This window comes from Quercus lobata, chromosome 7, assembly GCF_001633185.2.
Source record: "Quercus lobata isolate SW786 chromosome 7, ValleyOak3.0 Primary Assembly, whole genome shotgun sequence".
NCBI lineage: Eukaryota > Viridiplantae > Streptophyta > Magnoliopsida > Fagales > Fagaceae > Quercus > Quercus lobata.
This window is the reverse complement of record NC_044910.1, coordinates 3754826-3775472: the sequence shown is the minus strand read 5'-3', so window position 1 is coordinate 3775472 and position 20647 is coordinate 3754826. Positions and strand designations below refer to the sequence as shown.

The 20647-nt window shown below is 35.0% G+C and overlaps 1 protein-coding gene across 1 annotated transcript; it reads right to left on the bottom strand.

Moving 5' to 3' along the window:
* Window positions 1–2261: 2261 nt before the first annotated feature.
* On the bottom strand, window positions 2262–6526 carry LOC115953329 (calcium-binding protein CBP-like). Its single transcript, XM_031070938.1, has 5 exons — window positions 5948–6526; window positions 4102–4148; window positions 3817–3992; window positions 3643–3661; window positions 2262–2798 (listed from the first exon to the last, which is right to left on the bottom strand). The coding sequence occupies exons 1-5, from the start codon at window positions 6462–6464 to the stop codon at window positions 2694–2696; spliced, it is 864 nt and encodes a 287-aa protein (XP_030926798.1). The 5' UTR covers window positions 6465–6526; the 3' UTR covers window positions 2262–2693.
* Between the last annotated feature and the right edge of the window lie 14121 nt (window positions 6527–20647).

Genomic DNA, 20647 nt, shown 5'->3' with positions numbered 1-20647 from the left:
ATTATAAATAAATAAAAAAAAAAAAATGAAACCCATGAAGCAAAAACGGGAAGAGAGAAAAGATGCAGTTCGATATGAACCTTCAGCATGAATTCCTAGCAAAAACGGTGGTGGTTGATCTGGGTTTTGCTGGGTTTTCACTATAGTGGCAAATTGACCTCCTTAATGCCACCGAGAGAGAGAGAGAGAGAGAGAGAGAGAGAGAGAGAGAGAGAGAGATATGAACCATGCTGCTGGGCTTTTGTTTTTGTTTCATTGAAATTAATGTCTTCTATTGGGTTAATGAATAATGATATCAACATGTTTTTGTCTTCTATTGGGTTAATGCCTTCTATTGTTGTCTTTTTATTTTTGCATTGTTAATTATGTAAATAAAAGATTTGTGAAGGTTGATTTGGGTTTGATTTTTTTGGGATGTATATTCTTCATGTTCAAGATTTGGGTACCCCACCTGTGTAGATATTGTCTGCTTTGGGGTCTCATACCCCTCACGGTTTTGTTCTCCCCTAAAACACACAGCAGTAAGGGAACAGGTCTCGACACATTAAAGGGAGGTTACTTCTTATAAGCACATCTCCATGTGCTTCCCTAGGCAATATGGGATTTCATGGATTGCAAGACCCCCTTTTGGGTCACTACAATCCACCTCCCCTTACGGGCACACGCGTCCTCGCATGTGGGACCCACACTTCCAACTAGAACACGGCTCTGATACCAGTTTTTGATCTTGTTTCTCTTGCATTTTTTTTTTTTTTTTTTTTTTTTTTTTTTTTTTTTGGGATGAGAGCGACATAAAAGGGAAAAAAATACATATTTACCCTTATTTTTAACAAAGGTGGGTTAAGGAGTCCTAACGAAGCTTATCTCAGGTGGACAAAGTGACATTTTTTAAATCACGGGTAAGCAAAGTGATTGGACCAAACCACAAGTGGGTTTACTATAATTTTCTCTTAAATTAATTAAGATTAAATAGACGCAATGCTCCACTAATTTCTTTTTTAGGGAAATCATGGCCAAGAGTTGACAAGAATCTCTTTATAAATATATGAGACATCATAGCTTAGGATTTAAAAGAATATTATTCAAGTCAATATGAATTTGCTTAAAAGATGAATCTTGCAATACAGGTAATTTCCTTATAAGGAATATGGTCATAGTACTAGTAAAAAAATAATGAAGTGTAAACTATAAGTTCATTCAATTTAAGCATTCAATTGTTACATTAATCATATTCAATAAAGTACTCAGGTATTACTTTAGTGCATATACGTTTATACAAAATGTTCTCACATAAATTCAACAAATTTCTCATATAAATTCAACAAATTCAACTAAAGACTAAAAACAAGCACTAACAAACTGACTATTTGAAAATGTGTGTTTTTTTGAAGAAAAAAATAGAAAAATTTAAAATATGCCTTTTGAAAATACAATTTTAAAAAATCATAACTAACCATTTGATTTGGGCTAATTTGTATTTGTTTGGGCAATTTTGAGAAATCATATGTTCACAACATTTTCAATTTTTCATAACATTTATACAACAAATTTGTTATTGAATTTAATGTGAACCTACCACTAAAATTATCTTTTTGTCCACTAATAACAGTTAGTAACAACATACCATTTAAGATTTACTTATAAAAGTATTATAAAAATATTGTGAATATAACATGTTTCATAATTTTTTGGTTCAATCTTCAACGGATCAAAATTTTGGAGAGATCAAGTTTTATTTTTAATTGGCTCAAATTTTTAGGTTGTTCAAGTGTTTTTTAGGATGGTCAAAAAAAATTTCTAGGGTGGTCCACAATCCATATTAATTTAAAATTTAATTTTTTTAAGATATATAAAAATAAATAAAAAATCTAGTCAGGCTGGCCAGGCCCTAGTTAACAAGCATAGCCATCCCTGCTTGTGATGCACCACTCACTTCAATTCATTGGATATTGAAATTTTGGGCTTGAATCTCTCCATTTGATCACAAATTAAATGAACCCAGGGGAAGTTTTGGGCTCGTTCTAGCATTTTCAGCCCTCATCACAAAAAGTTTCGACCCTCGTCACAAAAACATACCCGACACATTTTAACTTAGATTACAAGAAAGATAACTTGGGGTGTCTGCCTATAATGAAACCAAGTCTCAACTAAACTAAGAAAAAATTATCACTTTTTTTCGCTTGAAGAAAAACCATGCAACTTTTTTATGAGAATGATACCATTACCTTTTTCTCTTTTCAACCCTAAATGCAAATTAGATAGAAGGACAATGATAATTATAATACAAAGATGTCTGAGTTTCAGCACAAAGATGTTATATTTAAAATCTTACAAGATACAAAACCTTAAAAAGAGTTACACAACTAAAAAAAAAAAACGAATACAAATCCTCTGTACTATTTTTTGTGTACTACTTGATGTTCCACCAATCACAACTTGTCATATATTGATTTTTTTCCATTTTAATCTTCAATTATTTTACAAGGAAAATAATGTCAACAAATGGCGAGTTGTAATTGGAGAAACATAGAGTGGTACATAACAAATGGCACAGAGGATATGTATTCCAAAAAAACACATATACGATAATACGACTATAATAAAGTTGACAAATACAGCTACATCAGCTATGCTGAAAACATGCCATCAGGAATTACATCAAAACATAAAGCCGAATCCACACCATTAACATCCTATGCAATAATAAACGGCAGAACAGTCAGCATGAACTCCTCATAATTGAAAGTTGCTGAACCTGAGTACGTTCTGTCCTTCTCCTTGAATTTCTCAGTTAGTCCCTGCAAGACACATGATTAACAGCAATCTTAAAAACCATGTAAAGGAAGTGGAAATCTCCTGGTCCATGACCAAAAAGAGCAATCCTTGGTTGCCCACCCAAACACCAGCGATTTCACATTCAAAGAGGCAAACAGTTCAATTTCTTCAAGTGAGGGAAAACTCAGATTTAAAGACTTAATACAAATTTACAAAATATAAAAACGAAGGTTTGCAAAAATATCAAAGACGAAAAAAACATAATTCAGAAAAGAAAAAAAAAAAAATATATATATATATATATATATATATATGCATATATATATTTCTTCTGCTACTCTCTTGGTAATGAAATCATATTGCAAAGAAAAGTTCTTGGCATTCCACAATTGGGTGCTATTGTCAATATGAGAACTTTCAGTGGTGTTGGAGATATTCAAGTTAATAAAAATTCAAGGAGATAAGGCAACTACTTCTGATGTATAGGGGCGTTTGGCCCCCGCAATTTCAGTGTAAACATGATTTTAAATGAAATACGGAAATAGGTGTGTCTAGCTTTGCACTCTGACATTTAAAACTGCCAAAAAATCTCAAGTTCATTTTGCAGCTATCCAGCTGCTTCTTCATAAATGGAGTTTTAGAAATTTGAATAAAAGTCAGAAAAAAAAAAAAAAAAAAAAAAAAAAAAAAAGGAGGGGGTGGGGGTGGAAATGTGGAATTCCCTCTTCTGCTAGTGTTGAAACCAAGTAAAACAGCAGAAAGGCCCCACTAGATCCAACCTAATTAGTACATTAGCAAGAGTGGAGACATTATTTTTATCACAATGATGATGATGATGATAATGTTAAATAAAAGATATGAGCTCACCTTAACTGTTAGACAGCACCTGCATAAAAATTGAAAAAAACAATGAAGTTGGTCAATAATAAACATAAAATATATTAAATTTGACAACTTCAAATTGAATGAATTAAATGAAATAGAAGGGCATCAGATTCTCCAACCAACCAACAAAAAAGTGAAACAATAAAAAGAACGTACTCAATGAAATTATCATATTCAATGGCCTTGCTTTTGCCTCCAGTTTTGTCAAACTTAGAAACAAGCAGATCCAAAACCACTGGTGAGACAGCAAATCCAAGACTCAAAAGTGCCTCTCGCAATTCAGTTAAATCAATTCTGCCACTCCTGTCCCTATCGAATCTCTCAAAAATATCCTGAGGCAATTGCCAAAGAGTAGTAGACAATTAGAAAAACGAAATTAAATTTGAATAGGAAAAAAAATGTATTGTTAATATCAATGATAATTTAACACCTCCTACTTACCCTCCAACTCTGTAGACTGTAAAATAGTGAAGTGAATTCCTTAGGTCCTGCATTAACATTACAAATTAAACAAGTCAATAAACCTTTTGTAGGAGGAAAACCAATGGATTCAAAGGAAGTAAAGCTTAGATTTGAGTAGTTTAGCCACTTCAATCCCAAAATGATCAAATACCTACAAAGTATGGAAAGAGGAATTCTTCATATGCAAAGTCAAAAAATTCAATACAATTTTCACTAATTGTTTGGGAAAAGTATAAATTGTTCCACAATTCTCAATATCCTTTTTTTTTTCTTTTAACAACAAAGTGGGGGAGTGGATTCGAACCCAAGATATCCTTTATGAAAAAATAACGCTCTTGGCTTCTTAATAAATCAAGTTAATTATTAAGTAAAGGAAAAAAAACAAAGTCAATATGACTTGGGCTCAACCAAGTCAATTTGGAATTTCCTTGATAAGAACATGTCAGATTTAACTTAAGTGCAGTTAACTAGGTGTAATACATTAGGTAATTAAATTCAAACACATAGCTATATTAAATTTATTTGTCCTTGGAACTATCACAAATAAAACAAACAAACAAACAAACAAAAGTGTGAAGATATCAAAGCAAATGAAAGCTGATTTGAATTCCTTAATGTTACCCTCACCTAACAACATAATCAATATAATAAAAGGCAATGTAGTCATTCACTATGTAACATTAGTACTAAACATACATATATACACTCCTACACATGAAAAAGTGATGAATTTCATATCAACACATCACATGCATGAAGCAAGTGGATAGAATTCCACATCCTACTAGACAACTACACAAGATAAAAAGTCTTAAAAAGGGTCCGACATATTCCACAACCAACGTAGAAAGTTGTTGAAATAATAATAATTCTTCCAAAGACAACCAATCAAACATCAAATTTTACAACTTTGATAACTTGTCCGGCTTTAAGTGACAATTCTGTGACCCACCATTATACATCGCCCGCGAACAAGTTGTGAAATCGGGTACTTAAAATGAGTTATGGGTCCAAATAAGAACCAATAATAATATAATAATCGGGAATCTCGAAACATTATCATTATTGGATGTGAAAAAGCACAATACTAGTGGCCCTCACAAATAATCATTGCCACGTTGAATGACAGATATGCCCTCCAAACCAATCAAACTGCGCTCAGATTTCGAAACTCCTAACACGCAAAACGCGTTTCTTTATTTATTATTTTATTTTTGTTCAAAATGCAAAGCAAAGCGCGTGAGTATATATTCCGCAAAAAAGTCCAACACATTATCGACGAAAGAACAAGGGCATTATCGACATTTCAACGCACGCCTTTGTTTATAACCTCACCCCTGTAATCGGGCCACGCGTCAAGACTCAAAACTTCAGATTTCAGTTCTCAATGGAAAAAGAAAGTAATTCTACAAAATTACATTTTACACCTTATGAATTTAGTGAATTGCTTTTTAGTCACAAAATTTTATAATAAAAAAAAAAATCATCTTAACGTTTACTAAACTTTATCAAAAAGTTTGATTTTCATCCTAAACTTAAAAAATTTTCGTTTTTCCCCCTGGAAAATGTTTTACTTTTTGTCCTTAAATTTAAATTTAATGGACTAAAATCACAATTCACAAAAATTATAGGTTCTAATTGCAAATTTGTTTTGAAGTCCGTGATTTCACTTGGAAATCATTCAACAGCAAAACCTAATTTAGAAAGATTTTTCAATTTCTTTTCCCCCAAACTGAATTTTTAACTGATCAAATTTCAGTTACACCATTGAAAAAAAACAAAATTCAGTTACAATAATAAATTTTCCAAAAAGGGAAACACTAACCGATTTTCTTGGCGTTGGAATTGGTGAAGTGGTTCATGAGAAGATGAACGGTCCTCAAGCTGAAGCTCTGATCGTACGAAGACAGCGCGCGTTGCAACTCCTTGTCGTCGATCAAGCCACTCCCGTCCTGATCGGCGATCTTGAAGCAGGCGACGACGTTCGGATCGGTTCCGGGAGGAAACGCCGACGGTACCAGAGACGCGAACGGGCTGCCGTAACCAGGAGCAGAGGGAGGGTAGCCGGAGCCGGAGGAGTAGTCTTTAGGTGGCTTGTTTTCCTTTGGAGGCTTGTGAGGGTCGTAGGGAGGAGCGGACGGTGGAGCTGAGCCGTAGGGGGCGGCGACGGGAGCGTAAGGGGAGTGAGAGTGGGGTTGTTGGGGTGGAGCGCCGTAGGGAGCGGCGTAGCCTTGGGGTTGTTGGGACGGCGGTGCTCCGTAGGGAGTGGCAGAGCCGTAGGGGTTTGGTGGCGGTGGCTGGCCGTAACCGTAGCCGGAGGGCTGGTGTGGATAGCCTGACATGGATTTTTGGTTTCTTTGTTTTCGGATGGAAATTTTTGTGAGCGTTCCTTTTGAGTTGTTGGGTATCGGGTTTTATAAAGGGGTAAATGTCAAGGCTTGGACTCTAAGAAGGGTATATTTACATAACTGCCATCGTTACCTTAGGGCATAGGTTAATAAAATCGTTTTTAGAAAAAATTTATCAAAACTTCTTCCATTCCCAATAAATTTTATTTTGAAAATAATATATTATTATGTGTCTTTAGGGCACATGTTAGTAAAATTCAAAATTTAATAAGTAAAAAAATTAGATACAATAGAATTTATAAATTTATGTTGTCCATTCCAAACAAATATTTTTACACAAGTGCAACTTCTGTTTAGTGTCTCCATGCATTGAACCCATTATAATCATGACACGTGTCTATTTTCAAAAATGTTTTATGATCACAATGGGTTTAGTGTCACAAGACACTAGTAGGAGCCACACTGTCCTACGCAAGATTCAAAAAATTATTTTTAGCTACAATTGTGTTTTTTTCATATTTTATTTAGTAAATTCTAAGATTTGGGTTAATACCAACTATTTTAACACTTTTCAAAACTAATCAATTTGATCTCTAAACTAATTTAGTCTCTAAAACAATTGAGAAAAAATAATTAATTTTGAAAAGGTAAAATTTGCCAGTTTTTTTGTTTTTATAACTTAATAACAAAAATGTTAAGCTATGCCAAATCAAGCTCAAAGCCCAAGGTGATTAGTTGGGTTTAAAATTTCTAGATCTAATTTTTTTTTTCTTTTTTTGGGTCAATAAGGAAATATCATAGAACTAGGAACAAACAAGTCTGTTTTTTGGTTGTGTTAATTGTGTCCTCTTTTTTTTTTTCTTTTTCTTTTTTTCTTTTTTGGATGAACACATTCTAAATAATATTAAATATATAATTATCAGCTATAATGGATATTTTTTAAAAGAAAAGGTACATTGTCCTATACTCCTATGTATACATTCAATACGGCTATACCTCATTTTCGGTAAGGAGTAAGGATAATTATTTAATAATAATAAGATATTAATTAAATGCATTTTAATCTATATCTTATTAATTAAGAAATTTTTATTTAGGAGGAAGATTTTGCTTTGCCTAGCTGTTGCATAAGGGGATCCTTAAGTTGGCGAATTGCATTGAATAAGGGGTACTTTATCATAGGCCATTTCTATTATTTTTCCTCATGCGCATTATATTTACATTAAATTTTATGGTCAAGGATGAGTAAGTACTCATAATATTTACGTTTTGTGTTAATTTGGTTTTCAAAGTTTTGAAATAAATAAATTTAGAATCTACTAAATAACTTGACGTGTCTCTTAAATTAACATGAAATTAAACTGTTATATTTATTTTTCAATTTATTTACTTATGGGTTAAGTTAACTTAAGAAAGAATTAAGACCTATGAATGTGTAAACACTACATTATACTAATTTGTTTACTATATTTCGTATTTACTTTCTCAGGCTCCCATCGCACAACAATGGAAAAAGAAGGATATATCTGACCAAAGCAAATAAGTGGATCAACAACACACGTTGCCAAATGCAAATAGAAAATTTGGTAAAATGCGAAGGGCCCCTACAAGAAATTAAAATCAAATGAGCTTCTAACTTTTATTATTATTATTATTATTTTTAAAGTCTAACTACAAAATACTGCTTAAGTTGTTGTAATGTTCTTCACGGAATACATAAAATAAGTACAAGTTTCATGCAAAGTGGAATCAAGAGAGAGATCTCTCTCACACACACACAAGAAGAGAAAAAAAAAAGGAGTAAGTTCAAGCTTCATGCAAAGTGGAATCAAGAGAAAGATCCCCAAAAAAAAAAACTCTTAGCTTATGATAATGTGGGTTTTATCATTAATTGTTAAAATATAAGTCCAATTGACTTAAGCACATCGTTATAAGTTACTTATACAAATCTTATTGTCTTATTTACCTATATATAAGGTTTGTCGGGATGCTATAAATCATTGTTTTTGTTGTGAATTGATTTATTTTGAAAATTAATAGATCAAAGTTTCTAGAAAGCAAGAGAAAGGAGATTTTGTTTGGGGTTGAGGTCTTTGATGATAAGTGATAACTATCCAATCTTTTTTCTTTTTTTTTAAATCCCTTCAAATTTATTAAAAGTAATGCCCACGTATTTTTTTGGATTCTTTAGAAACTACCATCTAATAAAAAGAAAACTCCATACACTGCCTCACCCGAGTCAGCCTCACTGTTTTGCAATTGCATAGTATAATTTTTGTCTTTTATAATTATTTATTTACTTATTTTACTACCCACTCTAGTTTGTGAGTCCACTAAACTATGACCACTACCCTAATTGTCCAACGCATACCCCAAGGGCCAAGGCCCCCACCCATCCCCTACTCAAGAGACAAACAACACTGTCAACACAAAAGCCGAAGGCAAAGTTACAATCAAGAGTCAGTGGGTCAAGTCGTTTTTTTTTTCTTTTTTAAATAGCCAGTGGGTCAAGTTAAACTGTTGAAGAAATACAGTAAGTATATATTGCTAGCAAAGCTACAAAGGACATCAGTATTCAGTATATCACATGCACAATTATTCAATATTTAGTTTAGGTCCAAATTAAAAGCGAAAGAGAATTGAGATCGGGTATCTTGAGCACTTGAGAGGATGTTTGGTAGGGGTATTTAAATAATACAACATGTATTTTTATAATATTTTTTTATCCACACATATTTTCGAAAAACATAAACAACGTTATTAGAATAACATTACCAAACGGGCCATGAGGTTGAGGCGATGAAGGCTGGGTAAGTGGGTTTGGGGTTAGTGGCAGTTAGGATAGTGGGTCTGTTGCCTGGAGATGAAAGGGCTGGAGTTCAAATTGTTTCCCAAGTTACGATTTTTTGGTTTAAAATTTGATTGGGTTTTTTTTTTTTAATTGGGTATTTGGTTTATTGCAATTTAATTTATATATTTTTTTTATTGATTTAAAAATCTGTCTGAAAAGTGAGGACCAATTTTGTGCTTTTTAAATTTTTTCCGAAATTTAGGGTATATTTGGATACTGTTTATTTTGCTGAAAACTGAAAACAATAAAAAAATAATAATAATTTACTATTCAATAAAGGGTTACTGTATATATGCCTATTTGCACTATTCATGTCCCATGAACAGTGCAATAGACGCTAGTTAAAAAAAAAAAGAGTTTGAAACGCGTTTTGCTGAAAAACGTGAACACAATAATTGGTACCCAAACGGTACCTTAATATCTATTTGGAGGTTTTTATTGGGCTTAAAAAAATTTAGAGTGATCACAACTTTTTTATTTTAAGGATGGGCAAATATAAAATTTTAAATTATTATATATAATTTTTTTTTCCCAAGACTGCTCTAACCTCAACGTGGCACAGCCTGATTGATATATAAAATGAGAAACATGTAATGTCCTTCCACATAAAAACTCAGAAAAAAGGTTTGTATCTTATTTATTTCTTAGGCCACAAGAAAGGACTAGTATTATTTTGGATAGGGTTAAGAAAAATAATAATCACAAAGTTGGCGAAGCTTCTGGAAAGTGCATGTGCAACAACGTGACGCCGCGTCCATTGACAACTTCATGCAGAAGATTTTTTTTTTTGAATCCAAATTTCCTTATAAAGAGACCGAACAGTGCCAAATAAGTACATAACCACAAACTCTTGGTGAGTTTAACAAAATGTTAATATGATGAAAAGTTATGAAGGTTTTATAATATCAAGAATGAATGACCGCCAAGTATTTAGGGTTTGAGGATGCTCATGCTAACTCCACCGACTCTCCTCCTCCTGTTACTTGAGAAAAAGAATGACCACCATGTATTTGATTTTTTTTTTGAAGAGGATAACATCCTCATAATTCATTCAACAGAAGAATCAAATAACAAAGCCTCCACCACAGGGGGAGGTGAATCCTCAATCCATACAATATCCTCCACTAAGTCCTTGGCCCATCTAGCTAATACATGGGCCACATTATTTGCACTTCTCTTAACAAAAGAAGTCTGAACCCACCTAAGACCATCAAGCAAAAATAAAACGTCCTGGAGAATATGGCCTAGCCAAGACGACCTCCCCTGTCTCGTGCGCAAAGCATCCATGAGAGCTTTATTATCACCCTCAAGAATCAGCTTTGCAAAGCCGCACTCCACCGCAAATTCCACTACTCTCCGACAAGCATAAATCTCCGCCTCGTCACTGCTTGTCACCGATGGACCCTTTGCCGATATCGCCGCCATAACTTCTCTGTCATTTCGGATGATGGCTCCGACCCCGGAATTTTCACCATCCTGGAATATGGACGCATCAAAGTTCAACTTGAAACGTCCCACAGGTGGTGGTCTCCATCTCGACGACCACGGTGTGTGAGGTGAAGCGGAGAGCTGAGCGTTGGCTTGCCGAAACTCCGCCAGAAAATCTTGCGCACGCTTGATCAACATCTCAGGTGGTTGAATCTGTTTCCCATGCATTATACCGTTTCGCTGGTTCCAAATGATCCACGCTTGGACAAGGAAAAGCTCCAATTCTTCAGTGGATAACCGATCAATCAGCAGCTCCATTAGCTGAAGTATATCGCCTTGGACTCCAGTACACTTCTGCAACCTAGCCGAGCAACCTGCCCAAACGCCTTGCGCCACACCACAGTACCAGAGTACATGTAAACCCGTTTCAGCTTACATTTTGCACAACTCACATCTATTATCCTGTATTACCTTTTTGTGCACCAAATTGACCCGGGTTGGTAGTATATTGCGACAAGCACGCCAGCCGAATACTTTGATTTTGTTTGGCACTTTCAACTTCCACAAAACCTTCCAAACCGCACCTCCCACCACTCCGTTAGAACTCTCTGCCCAGTTCACTTCCTTCTGTACTTGCCGAGCTACATGATACCCAGACCTTATCGTGTACTCCCCTGACTTGGTGAAAGTCCAGAACAGAGTGTCATTGATAAACCTTCTGCTAAGCGGCACACGCAGAATAGCCTTCCCATCTTCCTGGTTGAAATGTTGCATGAAAAACTCTCTGTCCCACCACCCCGTTTCCGGGTCAATGAGGTCGGCAACCATACAGTCTTCATCAACAACTTGGGCTGGATGTAACACTTTATTGGTAGGATAGTTCGGAATCCACGCGTCCGTAAGAGCCCAGATTGAATTTCCATTACCCACCCTCCAACAAGACCCCCTTTGAATCAATGGCTTGGCTACTACAATGCTCTTCCAAGTGAACGAACAATTGGGAGAATCAGTGGCCTCCAAAAAACTACTTCTAGGAAAGTAGCGTGCTTTCAAACATTGGCTAAGTAAAGACTCTTGGTCTTGAACTAATCTCCACCCTTGTTTAGCCAACATGGCCAAATTGAATTGCCGTAAATCCTTGAATCCCATTCCCCCATCCATCTTTGGTCTAGTTAATTTTTCCCAACTCAACCAATGGATTTTCCTCTCATTTCCAACTTGCCCCCACCAAAATCTAGCGCAAAGGGCTTGGAGTTCTTCACATAATTTGACCGGCAATTGAAATACACTCATCGTGTAAGTTGGTATCGATTGAGCTACTGCTTTAATAAGTATCTCCTTACCTGCTCTTGAAAGCATTTTCCCTTTCCATCCTTGTAACTTTTTCCACACTCTATCTTTAATAAAAGAGAAAGTCTGGTATTTCTTCCGGCCCACTAGAGTAGGTAGACCAAGGTATGATTCAAATATGTCCACTTCCTGCACCCCCAATAAAGATTTGATTGCATCTCTCAGTTGTAGTGAAGTATTACCGCTGAAATAGACAGATGATTTGTCCATGTTTATGCATTGGCCCGACGCCTCGGCATATAATTTCAAAATCTCCATAACTACCTTTGTCTCCCTATCTTTGGCTTGGCAAAATAGTAAGGAGTCATCTGCAAACAACAAGTGAGAAATGCTAGGCGCTCGCCTGCAAATAAAGACCCCATGGATCATCCCATCTAATTCAGCCTTCTGCAAGAGAGATGTGAACCCTTCTGCACATAAAAGAAACAGGTAAGGCAATAGAGGGTCACCTTGCCGGATTCCTCTAGAAGGATGAATCAAATCGTAAGGCTTTCCATTAATCAAAACTGAGAATGAAGTGGAAGAGACACAACTCATAACTCTGTTCACCCAAACTTCTGGAAATCCCATCTTGATCATAACCCTTTTTAGGAAATCTCATTCTACCCTGTCATAGGCTTTACTAACATCCAGCTTCAAGGCAAGTGCTCCAGTTTTGCCTTTCTTTCTTCCCTGCATCGCATGTAGGACTTCATAGGCAACCAGCACATTATCTGTAATTAGTCTTCCTGGTACAAATGCACTCTGGGTTGGGGATATAATTTGGGGCAGAATTTGCTTCAACCTGTTAGCTATCACCTTTGCAATAATTTTATAAAAGACATTACAGAGGCTAATAGGCCTAAAGTCAGAGACCTTAACAGGATTTTTAATCTTTGGAATAAGAACAATAAAAGTATGATTCAAATCAGGAGGCATGTAACCAGAATTAAGAAATTCAAGAATAGCAACCACAACATTATCCCCAATAATATGCCAGAACTTTTGATAAAAAAGGGCATTCATAACGTCTGGTCCAGGCGCCTTTGTAGGTCCCATCTGGAACAAGGCTACTTTAATTTCATCTGCTGTATATTCGCTGGTCAAAGTTTGTTGCATTTCAGTGGACACCTTCTGTTGTACTGCTTCTAGACACTCCTCAATCCGGGAACATGCACCTGTAGAAAACATATTATTAAAATAATCCACAGCTACTCCTGCCACTTCTTCTATATCCTCCCACCAACTGCCCTGTGGGTCAAGGATTCCTTTAATATAATTTCTCTGCCTTCTCTGAGATGCCTTTGAGTGAAAAAAGCTTGTATTTTTGTCCCCATGTTTCATCCAATTTACTCGAGACCGTTGAGCCCAATATACCTCCTGCTTTCTCAACCATTCATCCAGCTCCTTGCTAGCTTGGATAAATTCACTTTTGTGCTGTATAGTGGAAGGAGCACTATTTAGCCATTCTATTTGCTTTTGTAAAGCCTTTATTTCATTTGTGCCTGGATGGGTTTTAGCAGCACCCCATGCCTTCAACTCTGCACTACACCCCTTTATTTTTAATTTGACTGTCTCCAACGCCGACTCCCCAACCCCACTGTTCTCCCAAGCCTCTTGGACAACCTTGGTGCAGTCATCCCACAAAAGCCATGCTTCTTCAAATTTGAAACCACGTTCTCTCCTTGCATGTCTTCTTGGAGCTGCATGGTTCTGGAGTATCAATGGAAGATGATCCAACGCATGCGAAATAATGTGTGTAACAGTAGTTGCAGGGAACTTCAACCTCCAAGCTTCATTAGCTACAGCCCTATCCAGCCTTTCCTTAGTATTTGCCGCCCCTGGTCTCCTATTATTCCAAGTATAAGGGTAGCCAATAAATCCTAGATCAACAAGTTGACACCTCTCTAGCGCATCCCGAAACGCATCAAGTTGTCTAGATGAAATTGGTCGACTACTTAATTTTTCTGATGAGCACAACATCTCATTAAAATCTCCAATGCACATCCAGCTACCATCAACGAAAGAAGAAATATGAGAAAGAAGGAGCCAAGACTTGAAGCGGTCTTTTGTTTCTGGCCATCCATAGAATCCGGTAAGTAACCAACGAAAACCATCACTTTCGGTCACCCATGCAGAAATTTGGTTCGCCAAAAATTTAAACACCTCCAACCTTATATCTTATTTCCAAAGCATAGCAAGTCCACCACCTCCTCCTGCGTTTTTCACAGCAAACTTATTCTTGTACGGTAACTCCCTGCACCAGTATTTTATTCCTTCGATATCGAGCCGCGTTTCCATGAGGAAACATATTTCGGGAGCTTGATCCTTCACTATTTTGTGAAGATTACGAACTGTCCAAGGGTTCCCAAGCCCTTGGCAATTACAACTCAACAGTTTCATTGCTCCCAGCAAGGATGGTCATCCACCCCCGCCGCTGTGTTGTCTGGTTTTCCATCTTCCTTGTCACCCTTAGAACGTTTTGAAGACGTAGGTTCTGCCTCTCTGGAATCATCTTCAAACAAAAACTCTTCCAACCCTCTTTTACCCATAATGGACTTTAAATTAGTATTAGATGACACTAAAGGCCCAGTATCCATTCTATTCAACCTTGTCCACGTTGGTGTTGGCTTATTGGGCTTCGCCTCTGCCAGGCCCAATCTAGAGTTATCCATATTGGACTTACCATTGGCCACAGGATTTAAATTTTTGTTCCCAGCTTCATTCAACGTGAGTAACGGCACCGTATCATCCTCCTTAGAATTTATGGTATCATTAACTTCCAAAAATTTTTCCTGAGATTCTGCAACGCTCCCTTCAATCACGCAATTTCCATTCCGAGCATCCTGGCCTGCCCTGTACTTCGAAACCCTAGTCACCGCCATCACCACTTCCGTCTCATCATCATTCTCCGACGCCGGTATATCAGTTCTACCCACAGGATTAGACCTCGTCGAATTCTCTTTGCTTTGCTGTGGCGGAGATTTGGTCCTACCACTGTCTGCTTTAAGCCACTCGCCATATTGGTAGTCGACTTTGTCTGTCCCCTTAGTTGCTGCAAAGTGCGCCGGGCAATGACGAAGATCGTGACCAAGGATTCCACAAAAATGGCATATCATAGGTAACCTTTCGTACTTAAACGTAACCCAGTGACGTTTACCATCCGATCCCAATAAGAAACCACCTCTCCGAACCGGTTTGGATATAGGAAGGGCCACCCTAACTCTCAAGAACAGCTTCTGGTCATCTGTGCGCCGTCGATGCTCCACATCCTCAACCGACCCCATTTTATTTCCCACCTCTGCCGCCACTTTAGGAGACATCAAGTCAAAAGGAACTCCCCAGAGTTGGACCCACAATGAGGCATGCTCCAAGACTACATTGTTAGCGCTCATGCCCGCCCTCCATCGAGTGAGCATTAGAAGTTGATTATCGAGCGTCCACGGGCCACCCTTCAAGATCCGGTTTAATTCGTACTCCGACTAGAACTTAAACTGAAAAAGATTATTGCCCACCTTAGAGATCTGTAGCCCTTTCTCTAACCCCCACGCTCGTCGGAGCATGTTCTTTGCTGCCTTCCTATTAAAAGGTTTGCATGTTAAGAACTTTCCTATCAAACTCAGAACACAACCCTCGAGTTCATCCAGTCGTCCCTCCTTAGAGACCTAAATATCTTCTTCCTCTTCAGCCGTTAACTTGAGACTAGTCATTCAGTCAGCCACATCCTCATCCATTGTTTAACTATTAACCCCTAATCGTTTAGAAGCAAATTGATCAAGGGAAAGCCCTTGGACATACCAAGGGAGGCAAGACTCGTTGTCACGAGAGAGAGAGAGAGCTCCCCATGCAGAAGATTTTTAAGAGGTTGATTTGATATGAAAATTGGTAATTAATATACAAAATACAGAGTGTTGTTTGACCAAAATAAAATCATTCAGCCAGCCTCTCGAAAATGCTTTGAAGTTTGAACGTGTAATTATTATTATTATTATTATTTTGTGCTCAAACTTCAAATAAATATTAATATTCATGTATATAGAAAGTAGTGCTTCAAGAATATTATCTTTCTAGTGTGCCGCCGTTGAGGTTTCGAAATTTCAGGTAACCAAATCCACAACTTGATGATGAGTCTTCCATCAAAAAGATTGACAAAGGGACACATAAGCAAGGCACGATTTTGTTGACTTTTCATCAAAAGTCGAATTTCTCTTTGGATTTAGCAGACCCCAAATGTTCATATTTAATTTGTCAAGAAATACAACCAGAGTTTCGTTAAAATTAATAAATATGGGCTGCTCCAACAAAGTTTTGGTGCAAAAGCTGTTTTAAAATTTTTTGTCAAACGCAGGAAAAGTCCAGAGCACTTTTGCATGCACGAAAAGAGCTATCCTTTAAACCTTCTCAAATGGTCTCCAAATGGACTATTCAATTCAATGGATAGAGTTTTCTTCTAAATGTGTTGTTTTATAAAATTATTTTTAAACAAGTCACGTGACTATTAAGTTGGTTATGTAATTAAGTATATGTGTACTCATTTGAATTCTAACATATTTGGTTGGAAGAACTTTCGTCCAAATTGGTCTTGAGAGCATTGTTGTCAAAATCGCGATCTGGATCGTAGGATCGCACGATTTCACGATCCTACCTCACCAAAACGATTAGAATCGCACTACGATCGTAAAAATGGTAGGATCGTATGTAGGATCGTATAGGATCGTAGGATCGTATGGGATTCTACCGATCCTACCGATCCTACCAAAAACATAATTTTTTTTGTTTTTTTTTTTTTGGATAAATTTTTTGTTTTGATGAAGCTTTAAAGATTTTTATTTTTTCATGTTGTGATGGTATGACTTTTTAAATGAAGAATTTGACTTGGCTTTGCTGCATTTTAAGCTATAATATTGTTAAATTTGTTTGATTAATATACTAATTTGTGTTCTAATATTACTAAAATATTTTTTTTATATAATTTTATTAGTTATGCTTGTATTTGTATATAGATTGATTGATTTTTTTGAGTATACTCTTTAATTGTTGCTGAGTGGTATAACTTGAATAGTTGAGTGTGAAATTGTATCTTAATATCTTTTACAACTCTAGTATACAAATATATAATGTCTACATAGATGATAAAATGAATGATGATGATTAGGAATTTAGGACGGTGGTTATAAGAACCTTAGAATGGGAATAATTAAATATTCACTTTATCTTAATATTCATCTTACTTTTGAATTTCATATTGTAATTAGCTAGTTTCCATTTGCTAACTTATTTTGGATTTCAAATTTGGAACTTAGAACTTAAAAATATTTTCCTTATGTTTTGATAAATATTTTCGTATTTGGTTGCTAATTAAATGTTTATTGAACTTTTTAGATACATTAAGTCAAAACTTAAATATATTTGTTTCGTTAGTATAGACTTAGCGATGTATGACATGCAAATTACATCATATGATGCAAATCTAAGTTTTTTTATGGATGAATTTATAATTTACGTAATTATTCAACATACAAAGTCATTATCAATGTGTTTTTTGCTTTAAATCTGAAAATATGTAGGATCTTACGATTCACGATCCGATCCTACGATCTACGATTTTACCTACCTTCAACGATCTTACATAGGATCCCGATTTTGACAACCTTGCTTGAGAGAAATTTTATCCCGGTTCAATAAATCAAGGCACATAATTTTTTTTTTTACAACTGTGATTTCAATAATTGACCAAAGTAAAAGTGACGTTACTTCAATCATAATAAATCATATCAACAATTGTGAAAATAATATATCTCTAATATAATTTTGTAATTTAGGTTTTTAAAAATCACATAATTAGAACTTAACATGGATTGTAATTTGCATTTTTTTATTTTAGAATAGCTTGTACGCTCCTACTATTGATGTAAATGGATCTATTCTATAAGCTTACTAATGTTACAGTGATTGAACTCAATTCTTTGAGAGAGACTGCTAGTGCTAGGGCTAGGGGGATGGAGAGTTTTGGCCCGAGAGAAGCTCAAAGGGTCCATACTTCAATGAGCAGACCCAAGCATTGTTCCATCTCGGCCTAGTTTTGTGTTGCCCAGTACTGCAAGTCTGCAACCTAGTCTAGTTCTCATGGCTCTAATAGTTTTGGTTGAGGGCCTTGGGCCAATATTTCGAATTCAGACCAATTTATTTGGAAACGTTACCTTTTAAATCGTACTTTGCGTAATAAATTAAACTTCATAATTTTTAGAGTAATGAATTAAATTTTAAGGTTTTAAAAAGTAAAAAAAAAAAAAATCAATTTCAGTCTAATGGAGCGGAATGATGTTGTGAATGGGGTTTAATATGAGTTATGAATTTAATTTTTTACCCTTTCAAATTTTAGGATTGAAATTGTTAGGTGCCATCAGTTTTGAAGAGTACATTTTCAAATCATAATCCATGGGTTGCTTTTAGAAAATTGACTTCTTAAAAAGAAACAGGAGTTTTTACATTGCAGATTTTTCACAGCAACATTTTTTTCTTTCAAACCCTTCACTATGAATTCCACCATCCGTGTAAAATTTGAAATTCCTTAAACTCTATGTTCAGATGAGGGAAATGAGATTTAGTTTTTCTAGAGATTTTACTCTACTACCAAGTTTCTGAAAATACTATCAATCTATTTTGTAATGAGTTATTGATAATTTAGATAGATACTAAAATTATTGCAGTCAATGTTTAGTTAAATGTTGATGATGTGGTGAAATTAAGTCGCCACTCACTCTAATATTGGTGGGTAATTTTTTGTAAGAGTTTCACAATAGAGTAATATTATGGAAAAATTATATTGTGAGATTGGCCGCAACATATGGGTCCTTTTTATTTTGCATTGCACAATATCCATAGGTGTGACTTGTGACGGTCCTACTAAATTAGAGATGGGGCTGCATTTACTAATATTACTAAATAATTTCTTTTGTTTGGTGGACAGATGAAAAAAGTGAGAGAATAAAAAATGTGAGAATAATAGAAAAAATGTTTCAATTTTTAATCATTCGTGTTCAATAGAGATAATGGAAAAGTGAAATGATAGAAAATGTGATTTTGAATAAATTTATTGCTATACCCTTATTATATCAGAAGATGATAAAAATATTGTAATAAAAAAGGGAAAAAATAGTAAATTCAATGTGATAAATATTTTCTCCCATTCTTTTCCTCCCAATTTGGGAGTATAGAATTTGCTGGCCTGGAAAACTCCACCCACAGCATTTCCCATCCTCCTCCATTTTCATCAAACCAAATAATTGAAAACTCTCATTTTTTTTAATCTTCATTTTTTATCATTCCTCTTTTGCATCCAACCAAACTAAAGATTCCTGTAATAGTATTTGAATGAATTATAAATCAAGGGAAATGAACAAAGTAGGGCTATAAATGAACTAATATGTATATGAACAACTAAGGCTTACTTAGGAAAAAATTTGTTTATGTTTGTTTAGAAAACAAGCCAAGTTCAAACCTAAAGTCTAAGGGCATGTTTAGTAGACTGTAATAGGTGCTGTAAAGTAATAGTTATTCCTATGATTTAGTTATTCTTTAGTTTGGTTATATTTTTATTACAAGGAATAATCATTCTTGATGAATAGCTATTCTTCAAAATGAGGAATAATTATTTCTCTTTAAAATGTTATATTAGCTATTCCTTAGTAAGTGCAATAATTTCAAATTTTAATATGTTTCCAAGTAAACAAACTTTCTATATACATCTAACAATTATAAAAATAAAAAAATCATAAAAAATAACACATGTCTCTTTTAAATTTAAAAATAACAATTTTTAAGGAAATATAATTGTATGAGTAATAAATTTCCTAAAATAAATGTTAAGTTTCATTTTAATGTTATAACTCACAACCAAACTAATGAAAATGTCTAGTTATTACATTATAACACATTTTATTCCTAGTAATAAATATTACAATTCCTGTTATAATCTTCATTTAATGTACCAAATATACCCTAAGTTCGAATATAATAATGTGTTCATGAACAAACTTGTGAATATTAGGGCTCGATTTAATTATATATAATAATGTACTTTTATATGTATACTTGTCCAAATATATATATATATATATATATATTTATATAGACTTGAAATTAGATTGTATAAGTTTGTCGATAGGTTCATATGATATTAAATTCTTATGTGTAGCTTATTAATGATATAAACAATCTATTCATTGTAAAAATTCATGGAATTATAAAGAGGTAAAATATTTTAGTCATGATTTTACAATATATAGGAAAAAAATAGGTTAATCAAGTAGCTTGAGCTTGCTCAACGAGAAAATGAGCCAAACTTGAATATATAATCTTATTTGGTGTTAGGCTCGTGTTTGGAAAAAAATAAATGAACAAACTTGAACTTATAATACTAAAATTAGCTTGGCTCGAATACAATCTTAAATGGAAAGAAAATAAAGGAAAAATACTCCAAAATTATAAACCCAATTCCCAAAATCCTCGAACAATCCCTTGCAACTCACAAACAAGCAAAACCCACACACTCCTTTGCATGATAAAG

What these genes read in the sequence shown, in the direction of transcription:
- LOC115953329 (XM_031070938.1), bottom strand. Translation starts at nt 6,464, where the DNA reads ATGTCAGGCTATCCACACCAGCCCTCCGGCTACGGTTACGGCCAGCCA. An exon ending in TTCCAACGCCAAGAAAATCG is followed by an intron (nt 4,149 to 5,947) that starts GTTAGTGTTTCC and finishes ATGTTAATGCAG; the next exon opens with GACCTAAGGAATTCACTTCA. An exon ending in ACAGTCTACAGAGTTGGAGG is followed by an intron (nt 3,993 to 4,101) that starts GTAAGTAGGAGG and finishes CAATTGCCTCAG; the next exon opens with GATATTTTTGAGAGATTCGA.